The sequence below is a fragment of the Rhinolophus sinicus genome, chromosome 14 (assembly GCF_057876585.1).
Source record: "Rhinolophus sinicus isolate RSI-liver-muscle chromosome 14, RSI-T2T, whole genome shotgun sequence".
NCBI classification, from domain to species: Eukaryota; Metazoa; Chordata; class Mammalia; order Chiroptera; family Rhinolophidae; genus Rhinolophus; species Rhinolophus sinicus.
The window spans coordinates 54,680,943-54,706,737 of NC_142514.1; the positions used below are offsets into that span (position 1 = coordinate 54,680,943).

The following is a 25,795-nucleotide window of genomic DNA, read 5'->3' on the forward strand; positions in this document are numbered from 1 at the left end:
CCTCACCAGCACTCGTTTGTTAATTTATTGATGATAGCCATTCTGACAGGAGTGAGGTACTATCTCATTGCGGTTTTTATTTGCATTTCTCTGATGATTAGTGACGTTGAGCATCTTTTCATATGTCTGTTGGCCATCTGTATGCTGTCTTTGGAAAAATGTCTATTCAGGTCCTCTGCCCATTTTTTAATTGGGTTGTTTGGGGTATTTTGGGGGGTGTTGAGTTTTTGGGTGTATGACTTTATAAATTTTAGATATTAACCCCTTATCAGATGTATCATTGGCAAATATCTTCTCCCATTCAGCAGGATGTCTTTTTGTTTTGTTGATGGTTTCCTTTGCTGTGAAAAAACATTGTAGTTTGATGCATTAGTCCCATTTGTTTATTTTTTCTGTTGTTTCCCTTGCCCAAGGGGATATATCAGTAAAAATTTTACTAAGGGTAATGTCTGCAAATTTACTTCCTATATTTTCTTCTAGGAGTTTTATGGTTTTGGGTCTTATATTTAAGTCTTTAATCCATTTTGAGTTTTCTTTTCAGGATTTTGCCTTTGATGGCTTAGGAACTTTTTTCTCTCTTGCAAATACTTTCCTTATTTTTTTTTTTTTTGGTCTTTGAATTATTGTGCTTTGAAAATAAATATCACTTGCTTTTCTTGATATTTTTAAGTTGTAAGTAGCATAATGTTTTTCACAAAATGTATCCTTACAATTGTAGATCACATACATCATCAATTTTTCATAGATGCTGGTTTTGGTTTGTAAATACAAAATTATTTCCTTAAGACAGAACTCACCAAAATGTGAATATTTCTTGATAGTGGTGTAGGAGGGATTCTTGCTGTACAAGAGAGGCTGGTTTAGCACTGAGATTACCACACTTTTGTCAAAACCTTATGTCATGCATTTTTATTTGATTATTGGTAGCCAAAGTCTATAGTCCTTAAAAGGAGTTTTAAAAAAAAAAAAGAGTGGAGGGACAAAACATGGAGTTGACAAGAAAATATATGAAGGAAAATTATACACAAAAAAAGACATTTTAAAGCAGAAAAGTAAGAAAGATAATATCAGAACAAAGTATATATTGTGGCAGCATGGCTTCAAAGGCACTCTCCATTTCTTATTCATATACAGAACAGTGATTCTGTATATGAATGATAACAAGTAAAAAAAGCATCTGGGTTCTTTTTTTAAAGCTGACTGAAAGTAAAGTAAAAATTTTTTTTCAAAAATCAAATTTGTAATTTTATTCCAGAACAAGTATTATATTGTTATCAATTTACTAAAAATTAGATACCAGAAAATATATAATTAGAAATACGTAATTCCAATAATGATAAACTTTACTATTGGCTACTCTTTGGAAAAGGAAAAAGTAGAAAGTAAGTATTAACTCTCATTCGTTGGACAATGTACTATGTCCCTAATCCTTTACATGCATTACACAATCTCATAAAACATGATAAGACAAGTGTTATTCTACATTTGCTGATTTAGAGTGATTCCAAAGATAAACAAGTAAAAAGTGGTGAACCAGTTTGAACCCAATTTTATCTGACTTTTTCTACTATATAATACTGCCTCTCATCATAATTGCTTAACATAAAAATGATGTGAGCGATTTAATGCACTTAAGAGAACACACTTTTCAAGGAATTAAGAATCCGTAAGGCTTGTCTTAGAGGGAAAGCCTATTTAAGTTAAAAAGAAGCATAAATTTTAAAATACTGTTAACAAAATGCACCTTTACTTTAAGTATATGTAATAATTTGAGGAAAGACATTGCATCTGGAAATTACTGTTTAATACATAATGTTGGAATTGGTATATTAGTTTTTTTGTGACTTTCCCCCCCATGGAGTGTATTCTTGTTGTAGGAATTTAAATATGGTTGAAATTTGTTGTGTAAAATGTAGATGTTTTAGCCCCTGGTCGTTTTTACTAATTATACAGTTGATTCAAAATAATTCACATGCTCTAAAGTATATTAGAATTATTTCCTAATCTAGAATCTTTAAAACTACGATATATCAAGTGGTACAGAATTGCTCTTTGAATTTATACTCTGGAATTTATTATTTGTTCCTGAGTTACAGTAATGCATTGTATTAAATATCTTCAGAGAAATTTTGAGTTGCAACTGATGCCCCTGGATTTTTAAAATCTTGTACACATTTTAAATCATGCAAACATTTTAAAACAGTTGTTTTGTTTAATTTTATAGGTGGCTACAGTCAACGCCTTCCAAATGCAAGTGCTCTGGGGAAAATTTTCACTGCTTTACCTTTTGGTAACCCCATTTATCAGATGCTAGAATTAAAACTAGCCATGTACATTGATTTCCCCTCACACATGAATCCTGGGATTCTGGTTACCTGTGCAGATGATATTGAACTTTATAGTATTGGAGAATCTGAGTTTATTAGGTTTGACAAGCCTGGCTTTACTGCTTTAGCTCACCCTTCTAGTTTGACCATAGGCACGACACATGGAGTATTTGTCTTAGAACCATTTAATTGTTTAGAACATAGAGACCTTGAATACAGGTGTTGCCATCGTTTCCTTCATAAGCCCAGCATGGAAAAGATGCATCAATGTAATGCTGTGTTTAGACCTGGAAATGTTTCTCAACAGGACTTTGCTGGGGGTGACACCACCTCTCTTATATTAGACCATGAGTATGTCTACACAGATAGTCTATTTTACATGGATCATAAATCAGCAAGAAAGTTACTTGCTTTTTATGAAAAAATAGGTATACTGAACTGTGAAATAGATGCCTATGGAGACTTCCTACAGGCTTTGGGACCTGGAGCAACTGTGGAGTATATCAGAAACACATCCAATGTCACTAAAGAAGAGTCAGAGTTAGTAGACATGAGGCAGAGAATATTTGATCTTCTTAAAGGAACATCACTAAATGTTGTTGTTCTTAATAACTCCAAATTTTATCACATTGGAACAACCGAAGAATATTTGTTTCACTTTACTTCAGACAGCAGTCTGAAGTCAGAGCTTGGCTTACAGTCCATAGCTTTTAGCATCTTTCCAGCAATACCCAAATGCTCTGGTAACACATCCTGTATCATTCACAGTATACTGGATTCAAGATGTTCTGTGTCACCTGGCTCAGTTGTGGAGTATTCCAGATTGGGGCCTGACGTTTCAGTGGGAGAAAACTGCATTATTAGTGGTTCTTATGTCACAACAACAGCTGTCCTGCCTGCATATTCTTTTGTGTGTTCCTTAAGCTTAAAGATGAATGGACACTTAAAGTATTCAACTATGGCATTTGGAGTGCAAGACACGTTGAAAAAGAATGTTAAAACATTGTCAGATATAAAGTCACTTCAATTCTTTGGAGTCTGTTTTCTGTCATGCTTAGATATTTGGAATCTTCAAGTTACAGAGGAACTGTTCTCTGGAAACAAGACATACTTGAGTTTGTGGAATGCTCGTATTTTCCCAGTTTGTTCTTCTTTGAGTGATTCAGTTACAACATCCATAAAGATGTTAAATGCTGTACAAAACAAGTCAAAATTCAGCCTGAATAACTATAAGCTGTTGTCCATTGAAGAAATGCTTGTCTACAAAGATGTGGAAGACATGATAACTTATAGGGAGCAAATTTTTCTAGAAATTGAGGAGAAAACAGCCTGATTTAGAGACATCTTAAGTATCGTATACTTGGCTTTTCTTGATTGAGCAAGATTGCAAATACAGTTTTCTGTAGAATTTTGTATTTGTTTCAATGAAGTGAATTAGTGAAAATCATATTAACATAATTGCTGTAGCATAAGATTAATAACAAACACAGAAAAACTATTTTATGATAAAAATTAGGATTTGAAGGCTGTAAGTTAAGAAAAGGGATATTTTTGGATGTTTATCACTTTTAATTTTTCTTGCAATAAAGATGGATATATGGAGCATTGTTTTGTTCACATAATACTATAGTAGTTTTAAAGGTAATTTTCTAAACATACCTTTAGAGTTTTTTTATCTTTTAGGTTTTGGTTCCAACAAAGTTCTAAGTGTTTACTGGCAGCTCTTTCCTCAAACTTAGTAGTTCTATTCAGATGAACTAATAAAAATGGCATTCTGTAGGGTCTTCAAAACACTGTAGGAATACTGTAGAAATACTTTTTCAAAAACATATTCATAGCTGATAAATTTAGATTAAATCAATGCTTAAAATACTATGATTGTCTGAAACTTGATAAAAATCTGTCTCATTGATCTTACCAAAATGAAACAGAAAAGAGTATATGGGTTATTTTATCCTTATAAACTTGAGCATGTGTTTGTATCTCAAAAATCTTCCCTAAATTTCCATTCATAGGAAAACATACATACACACACAACTCAAGTATCTGTGTGGAGAAGATGGTAGGGATAATTGAGATTCACTGATAATCATGTAAGTTCATTTGGGACATTACTTTCATCCTCTCTTATTAATCCCTTAGAACTGTTAAATTACCAGATGGATGATTTTACTTTCTATTTCTTATTTTCTGTCCATGCACTCGTGGTGATGCTGAGAAGTAATAAATAGCCAAAAAGTAGACAGCAGGAAGGAGCCAGAAGACTACAAAGACCGAGAAAATATACAGATGATAAATAGCTTCAAGAAAATAAAAATTGGCTGAATTCCAAGTTGTGTGTCCCTATTTTGGTATAAGCACATATGTGAAATGTCTTCATATCAAAGTCTAATAATTAGAGAAAATATTTGTCAGAGTTCTCTTTTAACATTAATAAATTGAAATAAGAACTGGTCTGTCCCACTTTTATTTATATATTAGCCTGTCTATATGAAAATAATTATTTGGTAAACTAGAAGTGACTTGTCTGCAACACTTAATTATGATATATATATTTTTTTCTTTTTTCAAGGTTCTTTCCAAGAAAAAATTAAGATATATAGTAGCTATTGCTTTGCATTCACTGATTTACTTGCACAGTTTTCAGAGGATATGTGTTTATCATGTATTAAATGTTAAATACAGTATCTCATAGTATAAGTGTATAATCTTTATATTTCACTAAATATAAAGTGCCATCAATTATTAAGAGTCACCATTTTATGTGCCATTGAAAGAAAACACTACCAATAAAATATGACTCGGCTTTCTTTGTTGCTTGAAGTTTTTTATGTTTATTGGAGATCTTTTTTAAGTGCACTTAAGTATAGATTTTTATCATTTCACCCACTTGCATATACATATAATTAAACAAAATGAAATATTGAAATGTAGTCAAGGCTATTCTAACACTTCATAATCAGAATCAAACTTTTCTGAAGCAGTTTTCAACTCGAGTTACTGATATCCATGTGTTTCTACCCTGTACCATTTTCTGTGCCATCAAAGAGAATGTTAAAAGTTGCACTTCCTCAGTGCCCCCACCACACTACTGTCTGGATTTTCCTCCAATTTGTGTATGCCAGATACCTGTTCTGCAAGTTTTTTATGGTATTTGACAAAATTCAGGGTTTGTTTTTTTTTTTTTTTTTTGCTTGTTTTAGTTTTAGCCTCGGTTTACTCTCATGTCTAGAAGGTGCCTTCTACTCAAAGTCAGTGGGACGTTTCTAACAAATTGCTGAGCATCATTTTAATCATAATTCTGCACAATGTATGGATTCTAGTTGCTTGAAATGTCTGTTCCAAAGAACTTGGCAGTGCCTTTTGCCTTAAGATGCCTTCCTTGGTATGTAGTGCTGTCTGTGTACCAACAGTGTCCTTAACAACTGAAGTGATAATCCCATGCTTGTGTATGTAAGAAATTGACATTTCTTCTAGATTTACTATTTTGTTTCACAAAATCACAGCTCTTAGACCATATGCTATAAAGGTTTGTAAAGGTGTGTACTACGTGTAACTAAATATATGACATAAACTTATTGATGAGTTAATTAGCAGTGACCAAGGGGCATGGAAAAAACATCCAACATTTGGCATTAATCTTGTACTTTAGGCATTTACTCACCAAACTAAGCAAAAGAGAAAAAGTGTGTATCAATGTATATATTAAGTTGCAATAAATCTTCAAAAATTCTAAGTGATAATGCTGGGAAAAAAAATGGTGTTAATCCAGCATTCCCACAACCTGCGTCAATACTTCCTGTTATACATAGATTACCAAATTCATTATAGAACCCAATTCAAAAGTTTGCCTGCTGCAAAATGTACGTGTGGCTGTCACATTCCGCTGATAACTGGTGTACAAAATTGCATGTCATTCACATACAACGTGATGTCCTCTGATCATGAGCCACTTGGAGGGCCAGACACCCTGATGTAGTCTAGCAGTCTAACAGAATTCAGATGGAAAGAAAAAGCTCTCTGTGTGTGTGTGTGTGTGTGTGTGTGTGTGTGTGTGTGTGTATTTAGCTCGAAATTTTCTAAGATTTTCAGGTGTTCTTTCTGTTGTTAAATGGAACACAAGTCTTCATCTATGTCAAGACCCAATTTTTAAAGAAAAGACATTTTTAAAATTATTTGAAAGTTGCCTTTTTAAATTCACTTAGTGCAACAGAAATAATTGAAGCAACCATTAGCTGCTGAGTTTAACTTAAATCTTTTGTACTTCTAAAATTTTGTTTAGACAAAGCCAATTTCTACTGATGTTGAGGACTGGAACTTTTACTATTTATACTTAGTGAAACTATTATTAATATTCCTTGTATTGAACTTGATCAGAGGTTACTGTACATTCTCCTTCCCGCCAATGTAAATGTGCTAAGCTCCATATAACATACTAGTGTTCTTCATGCTTCTGTTTGCTTTGTTCACAGAAATTTCTGATTAGTGTGTGTGTGTGTATATATATATATATATATATATATATATATATATATATATATATACTCGAGATGTACAAAAGAGGATAAACATGACTTGTAGTCATCTTTGTTATCAATTTATATTGAGTATTACAATTTTAATAGTTTTTTTTTTCCTTTTGTAAAATATGCATACATTTTTTGGCACCCTAGGTGTATGTGTGTGTGTGTGTGTGTGTGTGTGTGTTTACATATATATATATATGTAAACACACACACACACACACACACACACATATATATATATATATGCAAAATATGCAAATTACACTAGTCTGGTGGGCAAGAACTAGTTCCTGTCCCTGGCAGAGCTATCTACATTGAGCCACAACAAACCAAATTTGCCTTATCATTCCAACTTGCCAGTTTGGCTATAGTCTAGTAGAACACAATTTTGGGTCAGGCTAAAAACGGGAATGAAGGAATAATAGAAGCTGCTGATTCCTTACTGCATTGATATTTGAAAGAGGTGAAGAGGGAGGGTGACTGTGAATTAGTCACTGTTATCATTCACCTGTAAAGCGGTTTAATTATTGACATTTGTGTCTAAAGATGTTCATCCCAAGGGTATTATTGCCCATGCAAATAAATGATTGAAACTAACAGACTTAATATTTCCTGGGCTCGTTGGACAAATAGTCTATCTTTTGAAGCCTCTGGCTTGCAGGAATCTAGTGGCCTTCCAAAGTATAAAATTCAACCATTCAAACAGAGCAATTTATCTCTGATTGCTGCAGACTGGTGCAATCCATCTGCTACTGTCATTTCTCAGCTCTTGGTGCCAGAATTATATCCCTCCAATTGTGCTTCAATGCATCACTGAAACAATCTAAACTCTAATGTGTATATTCTTTGGGCACTGTTCTATGGTGTATTACCGATCTGCTTGTTGAATCTCCAGCCTCCATAAAAGCTCTTAAAATCTTTGCTACAATGAACACTGTAGCTAAGTAATGTAAATGTTTTGTTTTGTTTTGTTTTAATTTCTTCTGTTCACTAGTAACCATCCTTTTCCCTCTGCAGAACATTCAGATGGTTCAAGTTAATTTTCATTGTAAGAGTATCAAGTTGCCCAGAAAAGAATTAAAGCATTTACATCTTGAGGCAAAAATCTTTTAAAACACAACTCTGAAAATCAAGTAAGTGTTCCTTGCATTTGCAAGTTCAGAACTGTTGTACTACTCAGTGAAGTTTTACATGATTGGTTTCTTTCCTATTATTTTTGGCCTTGGGGGCTGAAAAAGTAAATTATATTCACTAATATGCTGTTCTTCAGAGAAGTTTTAAACATTTTTAATAAAATCTAAACCTAGAAAACTTTTAGTATGCAAAGAAATAAGTATCATAACGTGTGGTCTGGGTGCAGATTTTACATATACAGGCAACTGACAAGGTCATAAATTAACTTATAAAATTCACTACTTATATATCACTGGGATCAATTTTTAATGAAATTTAATAAGAAAGATCATCACTCATTATAATTGGTTAAAGTTGATAGAGTTTCTAATTAACCATTTCCAGTCAAGTCAAAAGCTGTACGTGGAAGCTAGCCTATGAGAATGGAGGGAGAAAATGTAGTTTTAGAGAAATTCTTTTTTCTTATAATTGCTGATATTTAGAAGCAAAGGAGGCATTTGCCATTAGTTCCCTAAAGAAGGAGCGAATTACAAAATTATCCATATTTCTGATATCAGCAATCTATGTCTCCCCATATCTCTAGACTACAAACATGCTGTAATTTCACAAAAGATAAAAATAAATAAACAACAACAAAAATAAAACATCTTTTAGCCACATTGTATCATCAGAATACTCTGTTTCATTTACAATGCTTTTGAAGTTATCTTTCCTAGCCATCATAGTCCATTCAACACTGAATTCTTGTTTTGCTTATGTACCTGTCTGCTTCATACCGCTCCCTTACTGAAAACACTCCAGTAGACATCTCTGTTTAGACAGCTCTTAATCTTCTTCCCATCAGTCCTGATGAGTTTTTCCATCTGGTAAATACTGCAATCATCCACCGAATTGCTCAAGGCAAAAACCTAGAAGTCATCCCTGAAGCCTCACATACTCTTCCCTCATCTTTTCTTCCAATTCTTCAGTAAGTACAGTCCATACACGGAAGCGCAACCAAAACCCATCCACTTTTCTCAACCCTTATTTAAGCTACCATTTACTGTTACTTAGGCTAATGCAGTGTAACACCTTTTCATGTGCAGTAATAAACTATCATCTGATTTTTGTAATTGTGCATGAAGGGAGATTTGCAGAGAGACTGCAAATGAAATATATGTATTTTAGCAGATTGACCATGAGTTGTATTGAGCATTGAGGGAAAAAGGAATGTTGTGGCCATCTCAACCTTGCTTCAGTGATTGGATATCTATATTTCATTTTGCTCTCCTGAAGATTGCCTTTTAGACGGATGACTTATGCTATTTTCTAATATTCTGTGCATCTTTTTCTGTGAAGTTTTGCTTGGTGATCGTCTGCAGTCTCTTCACCACATACAGTGTTTGTTTGTTTGTTTGTTTTCACCTTTTCCATATTTAGTATATGTAATCAGATGTTAGCTGGAGTTTTGCTTCCCCTTTAGATATAGGCAGCATTAGCTCAATCTCCATTCTAAGCCCCTCTGATGTTCAAAATGTTTCCCAAATATCTGAATTCCTGGAGAACATATATCATCTGCACTTCCATTCTCCAATATCTTACTCCGATTCACTCTTCAACCCAGTTCAATCAAGCTTTACCCACCATCCCAAACCCCACTCCACTAAATTTATTCATCTGAGAATTCCCAGTGCTCTCCATTTTGATAAATCCAGTACTCTTTCTAGTTCTCATCTTTATTTCTTTTCAGCAGCATTTGTCTCGATTGATCACTCCTTTGAAATGCATGTTTCATTTAGTTTCAAGAACCCCACAATATTAGTTCTTCTCCTAACTCATTTGTCACTCTTTTCACGTCTCCTTAACTTGTTCCTCATTATTATTCTTACCTTGTATCACTGGAGGGTCACAGGTCTTTGGGCTTAGATTTCTCTATCCACATTCACTCCTTTGGGATATCATGCATTCTTGAGGTCTGACAGTTAGTTACATTCGCAAACTCATCCTAGAAAAAGTGCTACATACCTCATTGCTGAATATCTCTATGGTCACCTCTGAAGTACTCCCCTTGGGAAGCTATGCACTGATGCCAGCACCTAGTCCACCCTTTAAAGCAATTTTGGAACTTTTTTTCTGGAATGGCCATCAGAGCTGTCATCATATTACCTTTGATATCCTGAATGTCATCAAAATGTCTTCCTTTCAATATTTCCTTTCTCTTCAGGTAAAGAAAGATGTCACTGGGGGCCAGATCAGGTGAGTAGGGAAGGTGTTCCAATACAGTTATTTGCTTACTGGCTAAAAACTCCCTCACAGAAAGTGCTGTGTGAACTGGTGTATTGTAGGATGCTAGAGCCATGAATTGTTGGCTAAAAGTTCAGGTGGTCTGACTTTCTCACGAAGGTTTTTCAGCACTTCCAGATAGTAAACCTGGTTAACTGTTTGTCCAGTTGGTACAAATTCATAATGAATAATCCCTCTGATATCAAAAAAGGTTAGCGACATTGTTACAACAAGTTTGCAAATGGAATTGTCAGACCTCATACATCAGTGTGCTATCAACTCTCAAATATATATTTCTAATTACTGAAGTATTATTCTTAAAAATGTTAAAAATATAATTCTCTCATAAATTGTGAGCATGCATCGGAATGTCATTTAATTCATTAATGATTAAATCAGTAGGATGATGAAGTTAGTTTTGTATGGTTCCAGATATTACAAGGAAGAAAATGTTTATACAATATTAGAAATAGCTGTGTCCACTAATAGAGTGGGTTGCCTTATGAGATAAGCTTCCTAATACCAGAAGTGTTTATGCAAAGTCACCGGAAGACATTTACCAAAAGTTTTCCCAGGAGTTGTTTAAGGTAAATGATAGGGTTAGATAATAGCTGCATTAGATAATTGTTAGATAAAGGTTGAGTTTTCTGGAAAGCAGAATCTGAGATGGAGGTTAAAATGCAGTGTATTTCTTCAGGAGTGTCCTTGGGACAATAATTGAGTTGAACAGAAAGGAAAAGTCAACCTGTGCTGCAGGCCCATGACAGTGCAGGAGGAGTTCTGGTGCTTGAATGGCACTTTAGTGCTGTCCTGAGTTGGAGCTGAGTGGCCCCGATTTATGCCACTTATCAGTCATCATTGGGTATGGGTGCTTTGGGAAGGAGTATCTTGGCAAGATAGCTCTGTGCTGAGGTAATTCGTGAATGGGCTGACAGCACCCCCAGTAGATGAGGTAATAAGCCCTTCATTGAAGAAAGATCTGGGTGCCACGTCAGTGTCCACTACAATAACCTATAGAGTCCAACCCAATGCCAAGATTTTCTTTTTATTGCAACTACTCTAATAAAGCACTGCATGTTCTAATTCAAGTTGAATTATAATAACTTCCAAACTAAGCAATATTATACATAGTGTAAGTAGACTCAACCCATGATGAAAGAAACTATGCTTTAGTAGATGTGTCAATCATTGATTTATAAAAGCAAAATTTTTTTACAATAGTGTCATAAATCTACATGATAATCCCAAGTGCAAAATTTTACTTTTAACTAGCTGAGCAAGCTAAAATATTCATAAATTCACATGGAGCCAGATGGCTTCCCACTGAATATGCATTTGAATTATTCCTGTACATTATTTATTTCAAGTGCACAAAATGCACCATCATCATAGCAGGGACTCCTAATAAGTTTGTTTTAGAAAGGAATCAAGGAATAACAGGTGTCCGATGCTAACCACATTTTGGGTTGAGCTTTGATTCCATGTGTATTTGAGAATTACTAAGAGCAAAATAAATATGGTTCCTTCCCAGTAGTCTGTGAAATATGAGGAATCTATAATAAGGAGGTTTCAGCAATAATGACTAGCATTTGATAAAGAGAGTTCAACTTTGCAGATTTTTTAAAAAATAATTTGCATGTCTCTAAAAATTCATATGTATAACACTTAATAAAAAAGTTAGATTGATTTCAAAACTTAGTGTTTTAATCCTGTTTTATATTCTATCTAAACACATATTTCTGGAAGATGTTTTTGTTTATACATGAATAGCTACTTTTTGTCTTTATCATCATCTGTGCTGAACTAAATATTCAGTTGCAGGTGGTTTTTTTATTGATATAGAAATGATGCCACATATGATAGTATTATATCAATCTGATTTAAAGAGTAAAAAGAGTGTGTTTATGTAGTTAGCTATACTGCATAAACCTTTTCTTTCATGGCTCTTAGCAGAAAAATAACATCAGCAATAACCAAAATACTTACATAAATGCATATTTTATAGCCCATAGTCAGACATTAGCTAAAGTAATGAAACTTTCTTGAAAGTTTTCCAGTAAATAAAAACAGAATATAATTTTCTAGTTAAGCATAAAGCTCAACATAGGGCAAAGTATAAAAATCGGACAGCGTTCTAGCTTCGTTCCCAGCTCACTCTGTTCTGCGCTAAACCAAAAGTCAAGATATATGAACACCAAGGAGCACTGGGCAATGAGAGTCTGGAATGGTTTGATAAAACTTATTAGAAAGCCTTTTGAAAATTGAAATTTAAAAAAAAACAAAAAAAAAAACTTCTAAGTGGTTCAGAATGTGCTGTTCATTCAGTAATGATAGCGAGGAGATTTTATTGAGATTATTAAGGAGTATTTAGAGAATATATACAATTACTTTCTTTAGCCAGGACAAATATATTAATATTTCATAATCCGTTCCTGCATTTCTAAGAAAAGTTTTCTTTCCTTATTCTTTCTTTCATTACACTAATGAAGTAAGTGTCCCACATCGAATGCTACATTTCAAATGTAATCTTAATAGATTTATAAGCAAAATGTTTGTGATTCTATTTATACAATGATGCCTCTGTTTAAACTACTAACTTTCTTCAGTGTGTTTCTTGCATTAATGTACCATGAATTCATATGTAATTTGCATATTTCTTTCACTGATAGAACACTGACTTTTGCTACTCCCCAGGTGTTTCTCTTCCAATAAGTATGTTTTTTTTAACTTTTCTGAGCTCTCTCAGTTTGACTTTATTTTCCTTTTGAAATGCTTACTATCTTTCCTGTTCTTATTTTCTACCATTGCTGCCACTTTGTGTAATTTTTCTGTCATTTGTTATTTATGACTTTGCCTAACTTAATCTCATCAATTGTTAGTCTTAAAAAAAAATCGAAGATGAAGTTTAAATTACTTTGGTCCCATCAGTTTTGTTTAATTTGTTTTATGTATAGAGCAATGATAGGGATTTTAATGAACAGTATCTTAATAATTTGTCTGAACCCTCTGAAGTGATATAAAGATTTAAATAGTGTCCAAGCTCTCAATTTATCATATGCTCCGGATTAAATCATTATTTTTATTCCTTCTAAGATTTTAAAAACTCCACAAGTAACAAGACCTATTTCAAGTCTGGTATATTAAAAAATCCTTCCAATATAGCCCTTTCTTCTTCTGAAAGTATGTAGTATGTGGTTTTTGCACCATTCTCTTGACACTCATCAAGAGCTACTTTGTAGAGTTAATTATATTTTCCAGTATCAAATTAGGTTATAAATTATTTACAGACAAGGATCCTGCCTTACACTTATGGAACAGCTGTGTCCAAATCACTTTTTGAGCTTTGTTTTGCTTTTTCCTAATTCAAGGCCCTAAGCCCGGAAGATTCTGATTTGGTTGATCATGAATCGGTCCTGGTAATTGTCATTTTTCAAAGCTCCCTGAAGGTCTGATTTGTAAATTATTGCTAGGTTATCACATAACTTGTGTAAATGACTAATGCTAGTAGTAATGCCAAGTAATGCAAAAACCTCTTATGATATAGGTAAACTTTTAAATAGAAGATGAGGGAAATAAAAGATTAAAAATTGTTTGAATTATCTTTGTGTGAAATTTCAAAATACTAGTATTTCGTCTGCAGAATTGGTTATGCCTTCATCTATACTCATTTTACTTCTTTTCAAGACCTTAGTAATATTTGCCTTACTGAAGGGATTGATTCTGCTCAATTCAATTGGTTCAATTCAATTCACTTTGGTTCAGTTTAGTCCAATTCAATTCAATCCAAAACAATTGAGTTTACATATATATCTGTCAGGTATTATGCTAGGCTTTTGGGAATACAAAAATGAATAAGACATAATTTCTGCTCTTAAGTTGCTCCCAGCCTAACAGGAGAGACAAAAACATTAGGTCTGTCTTCCTTAGGTGCTTTGATAGAAGTAGGTATTGCAGTTATATAGGTTTAACCTAGAGTAAGACTTAGGTGTTATCAGTTTGTTTTATTTTCTTGCTGCTCTTGAAATATATGTGTGTGTGTGTGTGTGTGTGTGTGTGTATATATGTGTATATATATATATATATATATATATATATATATATATTAGATAGCTATACTGTATATATGTGTATGTATGTATGTAATATATGCATTTATGCATATATATGTGTATATACATATAATTTTAGTACATAATTGACAAATATAAATATGTTTGGTCATCAAAAAGGAGCAGGTGTAATAGCCACTCTTAATAAAGTTAAAGAATGAAGTCTTGATATATCATCTCAAGATTATTTTGTGGATTAGTGCATATTCAGATTCTATAAGAAATGAGTATCATGGAAGAGTCAAAGAGAGGAAGTGTGGTCTTTAGAGGATCCATAGATAACTATTGTTATTATTTAATGAGTTAACTATTATAACTATAAATGAATTGGATGCCTTTCAACATGAAAGGAAATGAAAGTTTCAGAAAGATGGCAATGGACTTAATTTGCTAAACCCCAATGTGGTAACATGTATTCATCTCTCATTCTGATTTACCAAAGGCCCTCACAAATTCCAAATGCCTGGTATCCCTTCAGCACAGGCTTCATCATTTTTCCCCTGGCTGCATATATGGAGTAGAAAAATATGAAGACAGTTTTAGGTAACTGTTTGTGTAATCAGACCTAGACTTCAACTTGGGAAACTCTGGTCAGCAGTTAGGAAATGGTATAACATAGTAGACCAACTTAAATAATTAGATTCAAGACTTGGAAATTGAATCCAGTATATTCCACAATGACTGAATACACCTAGGCATCAGAGATACCGAGTTAGAAGCATCTTTGTATCATTTGCTTTAGAACTCAGGAGGGTGTGATCTTAAATGATAAGGTTAATACTATGGGAAAGGTGGGGATCCTTGGGCAAGAAGGAAGTGTGCACCTTCTACCACTCTGTAATTCAGAACAAGCCTCTGAAGTATTGATAATAGTTTTTTAAGGTTTTTAGACTGAGCTAAATCTACTCGTTCACATTTTTCTCCAATAGTATGAAGCTCAAGTGACCACAATTATGGGTTCAAGAAACAAAGCAGGGTATTAGTTACAATGTGAACAGCAAGGAGGAAATGGTCAAAATAGTTAATGGAGTTGGTAAAGACTCCTCAGAGGTTCTGAAGTAGGAATACAGCTATACACCTTTTCATGGGAGATAAGGGCAATAATAGTAGAGGCAATCACTCTACTTATTACGGACTAGGAAAGTACAATACACACTTATTTCAAATGTAGTGGTAACTTCTAAAAGTGCTTTACATGTTGTGAAAACAAATTGTCTTGAAATTCACAACAATTATAGACTACTCTTAATAAGCCATATTAAAGAAGGGGAGTAAAATTGTACCAAAATGTATGGATATATTTCACAAATTTTAATTAAAAACAAAATTTTTAATACATACACACGTACACAGATTATTAAACTTGAATACAGGGTGAGAAGAGTATATTTGGATGCTAATAAAATAAAAAATCTATTAGGACATTTGTTGGCTCTAAAATTGGAAGCACTTAAGTTGAGTTTATTATCCCAAGGCTGCGTGGCATTCAGGATGCTCTGAAGCATGACTTGATATAACAAAAACCCCAATAATTGGCGTTAGAGACAATAGCTTCTGCAGCAAGGAATCAGAAAGCTGTGTAGCCCTTACCAACTGTGACTTTCTGTTGATTCACCCAATCAAATATATTGATCCATTAATGAGTCTATGGGTAGAAGTTGAGTTTTGTACCCTCAATAGCTTTCTACTAATTTAATTATAGCAATCTATTTTTAAAAAAATATATATTCAGTTTATGCCATGTTATCTGTACTACAAAATTTCGGCAGTGAAAAGAGCCAGGGTATTCCCACAACTAAACTGTAAAATGGATAGCACATTTTATCCAATTGAATCAGTGTCAGTTTTGATTGGTGGGATGCTGCACTAAACCATGTGCACAGAAGGGAGATCAAGAATCTTTGAGGACATTCCAAAGGCTGATGTTAATATAATACAGGATGGCAGGAGAGGAGCATAAAGCAAATGTCATGAGAACCACTGTCACCATCCTTCCACTATGGTTTAGGAGGAGATGTAACAAAAATAATGATAACTATGCTTGGACAGACTGCTTACTAAGATTGTTTCTGCTTGGAGGGATTAAGCAAAAAATTGGTCATAAGGAATCACTCAGCAGGCTCTAACAACCACATGTTATACAGGTCTGCTTTTTGAACCTTTAAATAATTTGTCCTATCTACATCAAATTAGTTTTCATTTTGAGGTACAATCACAAGTGGATAATTTAATTGGTAAATGAAAATAACTCAATGTAAGTAGAACTCACTTTGTTTGCCTCCTCCCCCCACCCCCCATTTTTTTCTTTATTTTGTTATAAATGACAAGCCTCAGGCATGGAATTGTTATTTGCCCAAAGACAATAATTAGTTATTAACTGAACTATAATTACAACACAGTGGTATTTCCTTAGCAGGCCAGTTGGCTCTTAGGGGTAAAAAGAAGGGTAAAGGGGAATGGAAGTGGCCTGAGTCATGAAGTTTAGATAATTCTGAAGGTTTTAATGCCTCAAGAATTTTTTTTTTTTCTGATTGAATCTAAGTCTTATTAGATGCACCAACTCATTACCATTCATGTATATCGCTATCAGAGGACAAATGCCTTATTGCACTTGCCCCCGTGAGCTCTTTGGATTGCTCAGTACATTACATGCTTATTGAATGGATAAATCAATCAATCAACGAATGAGCAGCTGAGCTGACAATTTGAAAGAAGCCTATCAGTTTGGAAAAAGAAAGTATTAGGGAATGACCCAGATATGACTCATCACTGTTTAATTTAAATTCTGTAATAAAGTTTACTTTATGTTCACCCAGCAACAAAGGAAGGCACAGCAAGCATTAAGATCTTTGCATTTGCAGTTGTAGTATACATTGGAAACAAAAATAGCAAGATAGTTTTTTTTTTCTTTCTTTAATATACTCTCACAGTTAGAGATACTGAGAACACCTGTTTAAATTACTGTGCTATTGACTTTTTCATATTTACTTTCATTATATATTCTCAAGTCCTATTCGTTTTTTAAGATTAATATTAATATTACCTCAACAGTATTCAGATTCATAATGGTGATTTATAGTTCCATCTAACATAGTATAAATTTAGATATTCCAGTGGACAAAAATGAAACTTGTTTGACAAATAAGAATCTTACAAATTATGCTTGTTTAAATGCAGAAATATAGTATTTAAAAAGAAATTAATCAAAGAAATGTTTAAATTGAATAGTTGTAGACACCTTAGACAATGCTCAATTTTCCTTTAAATAATTTTATTTTAATATAAGTAATTTAATGTTTACTAAAAAGAAGGAAAAAAGCCTTAATATATGCTAATTAGTAATTCTGGCTTATTGTGTTTAAAGCAATTATTCTCTTAATTGCTTGTCAACCAGATGCAACACATTGAAAATCTAAACTTCCCTAGAACTTGAGAACATATTGCTAAAAACTCATTTAAAGTGTAAGAACGATCTAGGTTTTAAGTGTAAATGAACTCACACTCCTAAATGTGATAAGAATTGTTCCAATTACATTCGTTTGATTTCATGGGATACATGTTCTTCATAATTTTTCTGTTGGAATCATAAAGATGGAAGAAATATCATGGTCAATTTTTGTCATTTTCATCTTGAAAGCATCCTTTGAAATATTTATGAGGAGACTAGTATAAAATACAAATAGCAGATGCACAAGTGTAGATTGGGATAAATAAATCATGAACCCAAAATAAAGGAATTCAGAAAGAATGTATTAGGCTGATTGAAGGAGTATTAGAATATGTTTATGTACATTTTGCAATGGTCATTCCTTAGAGAAGGCTTTTCCTTATAAGTTGTAAATATTCCTTGATTGTTTCACTTTCTTTACTGTTTATCAGTCTGTATAGATTTTTCAGTTCCTCATGATTCAGTCTAGGAAGGTTATGTATTTCTAAGAACTTGTCCATTTCTTCTAGGTTATTGAATTTGGTGGCATATAGCCCTTCATAGTATTCTTGTGTGATCCTTTGAATTTCTGTGGTGTCTGTCATAACTTCTCTTTCATTTCTGGTTTTATTTGTGTGGTCTTGGTAAGGAATTACTAATTTTTGGTCATATTTACTTCTTGTTTTATATTTTTCCTTAATTTAAAAAAACTTATAGATGTTTTTTGCTAAAACAGTTTTCAATTTATAGAAAAATTGAGCAGAAAGTACATAGTTCCCATATACTCCTTCCTTCCCCCTCCTCCACCGTGCCACAGTTTCCCCAATTATTAATATCTTATGTTAGTCTGGATACATCTGTTAACCATTGATGAACCAATATTGATACATTATTATTAACTAAAGTCCACATTTTACAGTACTGTTTTACCAAATGCATGTGATGTATCCACCATGACAATATCTTTCAGGATAATCTCACTACCCTAACGATTACCTGTGTTCTGCCTATTCATCCCTCCCCTTTCCCTACTCCTCCTTGCAGACACTGAGCTCTTTACTGTGTCCATAGTTTTGCCTTTTCCAAAATGTCATATGGTTGGAATTATATCACATGTAGCCTTATTTGGCTGGCTTCTTTCACTTAGCAATATTCATTTAAGGTTCTTCCATGATTTTTCTTGGTTTGCTACCTCATTTCATTTTTCACCGAATAATATTCTTCTGTATGGCTATACAAACAATTTGTTTGTTTATACATTCTTCTATCGAAGGGCATCTTGGTTGCTTCCATTTTTCGTGAATCACTTTTTTTTTTCGTGAATCACTTTTAAAATATGAGAATATACGTGCGCAGCCAAATCGTCTATTACCCCAATGATTAACACAGGATAGAACTCTTTGAGAATGAAACAATCTCCTTTTTCTTTTTACTCCAATTGTCTCTTCTCTTTCATGGAATTTGGAAGCTCAGAAACCTTCAGCTAAACTGGCATTTCACTTTGAATGACCTGAAAACAATGCCCCTTCCCCCCAAGAATGCCCCAAGTAGCATCTACATTAGAATCACTAGGCTATGTCTGACAAAATTCAGATTCCTGGACCCAAACCCCATCTATGGAATCAGAATTTCTGAGGCTAGAGCCCAGATTTCTAATTTTTTTACAAAGTGCCTTCAGGTGCCATTTACTTTTACTAAAGTTTGAGAAGATGATCACTTTTTGTAATTAAGTTGTGTTTTTTAATAATATATGACATAACATGTTTTCCATACTACTAGAAGTCTCAGAAGTGGGATGAGTAGAATTCGGTTTAGAACATATGGTCAACCCAAGGTAGAAAGAAGTAATTTTAATAGAAATGTACTGAGTACTGGGGAAAATATTTCCTCCTTCCACATGGATTCTCTCCATCATTCTTGTTATTAAATTTGTTGAGGTGACATTGGTTAGTAAAATTATATAGGTTTCAAGTATATGATTCTATAATACATCATCTATATATTGCATTGTGTGTTCACCACCCAGAGTCAGTTCTCCTTCCATCACCATATATTTGACCCTTTACCCTCTTCTAGCACTCCCTTTCCACCTTACCCTCTGGTAACCACTAAACTGTTGTCCATGTCTATGAGTTTTTTGTTTGTTTGTTTCTCTTGTTAATCTGTTGCCAGCATTCTTTAGAGATAAAAACAAGAGTGTTATCCTGGATCATTTACTTATTCCAGCCTTGGTTTCACCTCCCTAAAGGCACCAAGGAGGATTAATCCACTGCCCTCAATGCGTTACCTAGACTCACATTCTTAAAAGGAGCTTAAAGATATTGTTCCTTTAGAACTAGGAAATTGTTCTAGTTCAACAATATGTAATACTTTAGATATTAAGATAATCATTTTCTGCATTTTTTATGTTACTCTCCTCCCATTTTTGAGCAAAATTTATTTCCTCGGAGTGTGGAAAAATTCATTTGAGATCAGCATCTGGATTTTCAAACCCATAGCAGAAATAGTAGCTTTGAACACTAAAACTTTCATTTGGAAGAACAAGCCTTTTTGAGAAAGTAAAAAGGTTTTTGAGAATCAAAAGGAAAAATCCTAAAAGTCAGTATATTAATTTTATGTTATGTCCCAAAAAGGAAATTGGAGAAAACAATGAAAAATGGTTTAAGAACTAGATTTTCTTTCATTGACGCGATGATGCACACACACATACACACACAAATACACTAGCAGAAGATCTGAGATAGTGGGGAGAGACATAAGAAAGGAAATCAGGAAAATACATAAGGTTAGATGTCCTCAAGAAGGCCTAGAGCTCTGCCTCTTATCCCTCTCCCTCTGGATTCAAGGTATTGAAAACCACGGATTGTACTAAGGAAATTGGAGAGAAGAGAGAGCTTGTGAATTACGCTTGTTAATTATTTTCCACATTGTAGCCTTGGGAGATTGCTAGCCTTTAAAAGAAAACTATCTAGTATGGTGTTTAGTACAAGGAAGCTTTGAGGAAGTCAGTCAGGTGCCTAAGTCTATGGTCCTGATGGCATGCCCACTCTTGGGGAAAGCAAAGACTTCTTTCCTGAGGAGATGGGGGTCACACAAGTGCTGAAAGGAAGCTGATGTAACTGAAGATGGCTAGTCTTCAAACAAAGAAAATGTAGAATACATGGGCCAAATAAACAGAGTCCCCAAAAGTATAGCAGACATCAACAGCATGGCAGCATGTACCCGGAAGAATAAGGAGAGTTATATCCAGGGGAGGACAGAGGTGTCCAGAAAGTCAGACACCTACTTCTACAATTACACTTGATCAGGATGGAAGCCCTCCCCCTGGACCTTAAACTATCTTGCTGAGAAAAAAGTTGTGGGAAATCATAAATGAGTCTAAACCTTTGCTTCAAAAAGAAACAGTTATTTGAACATTCAACTGTAATTATGAAATCTATACAGGTTTCATTAAAACTTACACTTTGTAGAAATAATTACAGTATAGAAAAGAAGTACATAGTTTAAAATCAGGTAGCTTTGTTCCTTTGTTTCCCTTTTATTCTATCTACATTGTACCCTGAGTTAATTTATATCAATAAAATTATGGATATGCTCTCATGAAGTAAATGGGAAATGAAAAAAAGAGGAATTATAGAAGATCTATCAATAATGACATCTAGCTTGGACCTTAGAATCATATAGATCAGAAATGATTCCACACTCCATCACCTACTAGCAAATTTGGATTTTCTTCCTCATAATATGGGAATAATATATACCTTGGAGGATCGTGTGAGTGTCTGGCATAGAGCAAGCATTCAGTCTTATTATTTATAATCTTATTTTTCTTGTTATTGTTTTATGAAATGCTATGTGTAGAACTAACTCAGTGTCTTAGATTATCATCTGTGATTTTTTTTTAAACTTTTAAAATTTTTATTTTAAGTGTATTTTTCCAGGACCCATCAGCTCCAAGTCAAGTAGTGTTTCAATCTAGTTATGGAGGGCACAGCTCACAGTGGCCCACCTGGGGATCAAACCAGCAACCTTGTTAAGAGCACCGCGCTTGAGCCAGCTGAGCTAACCGGCCGCCCCCATCATCTGTGATTCTTAAGGTCAGCATAATAAAGTAGAAATAAATCATGGTCTATGTTGAACATTTCTTCTTATAAATATGATTTTGTAGCTCTAATGTACACAAAACTTATAAGCATTTCTATTAGTACCATGAAATCATGAAATAGGATATGGCTTTCCATTATTTATATAGAGAGATAATTCTCTCACCAGTCACTCTTTTCCAACTGCCATGACTTTGGTTCAGGAGAAAATGATCCTGAAAGAAGATCTAGGTAGTTTTAATAGCTCTTTGTGGGTCTCAGATGTAACTGAACCACTTTTTAGATATACCTACTAAAGAAATAGTCCATAAAGGCATATTGGGGTAGGTAATCAATTGATGGAGGCAAATAATACTATTGAAACATTTGCCATTTATTTTTAATACAGCTCTTTTAAGCAGGCTGATCAGTTCCCTTTATGATTTTACCCTTGTAAGTACATACTATTTTGTTCTTTGTCACTGTTGCATGACATTCCATTTGGCAGTAGGCTTATTTTTAGCCAGACTATCAAAGTATTTTTCAACCGGACTGTCACTGCACTTGAACTTGGAATCTTGTAGTGTGAGGAACTACATTGGAGAAAAGAAGAAACTTGTAACTGATGGGAAATTATAAGTCTAGACCAACCCAAACTTGCACTGGTAATTAATTATCTTATATCCTTAAATGTAACATGGTTTAATAGTGGCTGTAGATAATTAACATTTCCTTGAAATATCTGTTAATTTTCACACAGAAGGTAAGACAGTGTATTATACAAAATTGTTGTGAAGATTATCTGAACTCAAATTATTTTTCTCTAAAAGATCTTTAGAGAAAACAGAGGATTTCTTACAAAAGTATGTTAGTTCCTAGGTATAATGGTGTAGAAGAAATGTGTAATACAGATGAATATAGAGATTTTAGAATTACATCTTAAGTATCTAGTTTTTAAAACCTAAAAATACTTTTCAAGCAACTGGAGATTGCTATAATTAAAATGCAATAAAATCAAATGAAATAAGTCAAATATATCCTTCTATGTAAATACATTATATCAAATGGGTTCTTAATTACAATTCAGTATGATTGCATTTTAAATATAAACATCTGCATTTTAAACTCACAAGCAATATTTTAAATTATTGTAGAATTTAGAATAAAAAACAGGTTTAATTGTATATTATGATGTATGTCTATACTTTGCAAAACAGCTATGAATGAATCCCTTTTTTTTTTTTAGATGAATGGAAGAAAAAGGTCAGTGAATCTTACGTTATTATAACAGAAAGATTAGAAGATGACCTGCAAATCAAAGAAAAAGAACTTACAGAACTAAGGCACATATTTGGGTAAAGTTTTTATTTTTTTGTATCAGTGTCTTCATCATTTATCTTGTTTTTAGACATGTCTCTATATATTTAAAAACACAAACCCTAATAACCTCAGATGTAACCAGTCGTGTTCTAAGTCTTAGAATGTAAGGGTATCCCTTCTTGACCCTTTATATATCCCCGAAAACGTAAATAACTCATCTTAAAATATGACTTACATGCTCCTGTCACTAAAGTTTAAAAAATAGGGGAACCTAAGAGATAGCCTTTGAATGCAAGCTGTTGCTGCTCCAAATAATCTTCTCTGGAATCAGATCATTCTTGTAAGCCATGCTGGCAACAAACAGCAAGACTCTCTTCCCAAATGAGGGTAGGTTATTGACAACATTGTTTTCTTTGGACTACTAGGGTTAAGTCCAATTTTAACACACCCTCTGTTCTCTTGACATCTAAAGGCTATCTCTTAATGGAACTGAGTATCATTCTGCCCCTGAAAAATCATATAACAATGTGTCATATTGGCTTCAGGCTTTCAGTGGGTTTTGGTCCATGATAACAAGAGAAAAATAATCTGGCACAATGTTACAACCTTGGAAGACACAAAATGTTCAGAAAAGAGGAGCAGGACCCCTATATACACAAGCAACCTTTTGGACAAATTGAATCTGGCATTGAGAAACTAGATGCATTTTGGAAGTTCAGTGTATGTTAGCTGAACTGACTGAGGAAAAGTTCCAGTAGGTCAATTAGCCATGTTCACTTATAGCTGTGTTATTCTTGTAATGCACTCTTGACAAAGAACTCTGTGGGTTTTACTTGGAAAACAAGTGTAAAGCAATGACCAAGTGACATATTTTTCAAAAAATTCAGATATCTCAAACATATGAAGCTCTTATAATGGCAAATAAAATCCATGTATAATATAGTTATATGAAATTTGTCAGTGGGTTAATAAAGGCTTTACAAATGTTCAATGTATGGTTTGGAAATAGTTGATTCTCTGTTACTAGGCCAAGATGTTTAACTCAGCACTGACACTCATGAGGAGAAACCCTAGGTTGACTTTTTTAATTTATTGGGGGTGACATTGATTAAAAAAGTTATATAGATTTCAAGTGTACAATTCTATCTATACTACATCATCTGAATTGTGCATTATGTGTTCACCATCTTAGGTGAAATCTCCTCTGTAACCATATATTTGACTCATTTTACCCTTTTCTACCTCCCACCTCCCCCGTTTTCCTCTGGTAACCACTAAAATGTCTGTGTCTATGCGTTTTTGTTTGTTTGTTTGTCTTGTTCATTTGTTGCTTTTAGTTTTATATCCCACATATGGTATATATGTTCCACATTTTCTTTACCCAGTCATCTATCAAAGGCCGCTTCGGTTGTTTCTATGCCTTGGCCATCATGAATAATGCTGCAATGTACATAGGGGTATGTATATCTTTCCTGATAAATGTTTTCAACTTTTAGGGGTAGATACTGGGTTGCCTTTGGTAAGTAGTATCACATGCTCAGTTATGGACAAACATTTAAATGTAGAGATGTGACTGGCATTTTGGTGTGATAGATTTATACACACATATCTGTTTTATGGGAAAAGAGATATGAATATAGAACTTCATCATAAGTCCTCTAGCTCTTGTTGACAGATAAATATGCTGAATGCAATGTAATTAAATTGAAGAGATTTTCCTCAACTTTATGTAGTCAAAACTTTATTTATTCACTCATTTATATATTTATTTCTTTGAATTTAGGAAGTACTGTGTAAATTTGCTGAGGCTAATTTAAGCAGACATCCCTTTAAGGACTAATCTTGGCAGTGGGCTTGACATGCAGGTTATTTTCTCATAGCACATCAACACCAAGCCGTTGCTTCTACAGCCCCTGCTGTAACTGACTTCACCCAATTCTCACTGTGCGTTATACATATGACTCCTTCTTTGCTGGTTAGTGTTAGGGTGAGAGGCAGGAATCAGTGTCAGGAAGATGATAGTTCAGGATTTATCGTGCCAGTTATATTTAAGGTGTTATTCTAGACACATCCTCATCATGACCATGTATGACAGAAAATGTCATTTTTGGTGAATAATAAACTAAGGACTAGAGACATTGTATCTTGTTAAGACCACATGGTCAAGAAATGCTGGAACTGTGATTTGTAACAATGCCTGACTCCATAGAGAGAGCTTTTCTTACTATACTTGCTTCTTGCTCCAGGATTTCAAAATCTGGTTGAGGAAAAACACATGTGTATCAATAGATAATTCACAGAAGACAGTCTATGACAAGTGCTAAGTGAAAGGAAAAACAAAATCGTTTTCACGTATAAAAAAAGATTTGAGTTCTTGATTCAGTCATCAATTTTGAAAAGCATTCCAGATAAATAAACTTATATACTTACATAAACATACATAGACAAGGATGGATACGTACCATGGAAAGTCTAGTGGAGGCAAGAAAAACTGTCTCGACCATTTTATGTAAGTTGAATAAGAAAGCTATGTCAGTCGGTGTAACAGTTTTGCAGTCATACAGTTTTAAATCCAATTTCTTCTATTTACACAGTATGTAGCCTTATA

The 25,795-nt window shown here is 33.7% G+C and overlaps 1 protein-coding gene across 4 annotated transcripts in view; it reads left to right on the forward strand.

Annotated features, from left to right (window-relative positions):
- The window catches only part of TNNI3K (TNNI3 interacting kinase), a 294,785-nt gene that overhangs the window by 4,023 nt on the left and 264,967 nt on the right, over nt 1–25,795 (forward strand). For 2 of the 4 annotated variants that reach the window (XM_019743776.3, XM_074334949.2), the window contains exons 1-2: nt 22,403–22,532; nt 23,114–23,222. In XM_019743776.3, the coding sequence (XP_019599335.2) occupies nt 22,493–22,532; nt 23,114–23,222 (149 nt within the window). In that variant the 5' untranslated portion in view covers nt 22,403–22,492. Of the gene's footprint in view, nt 1–2,224; nt 5,144–22,402; nt 22,533–23,113; nt 23,223–25,795 lie in introns of those variants that run through there. The other 2 variants (XM_019743778.3, XM_088791202.1) reach the window with 2 other exon arrangements.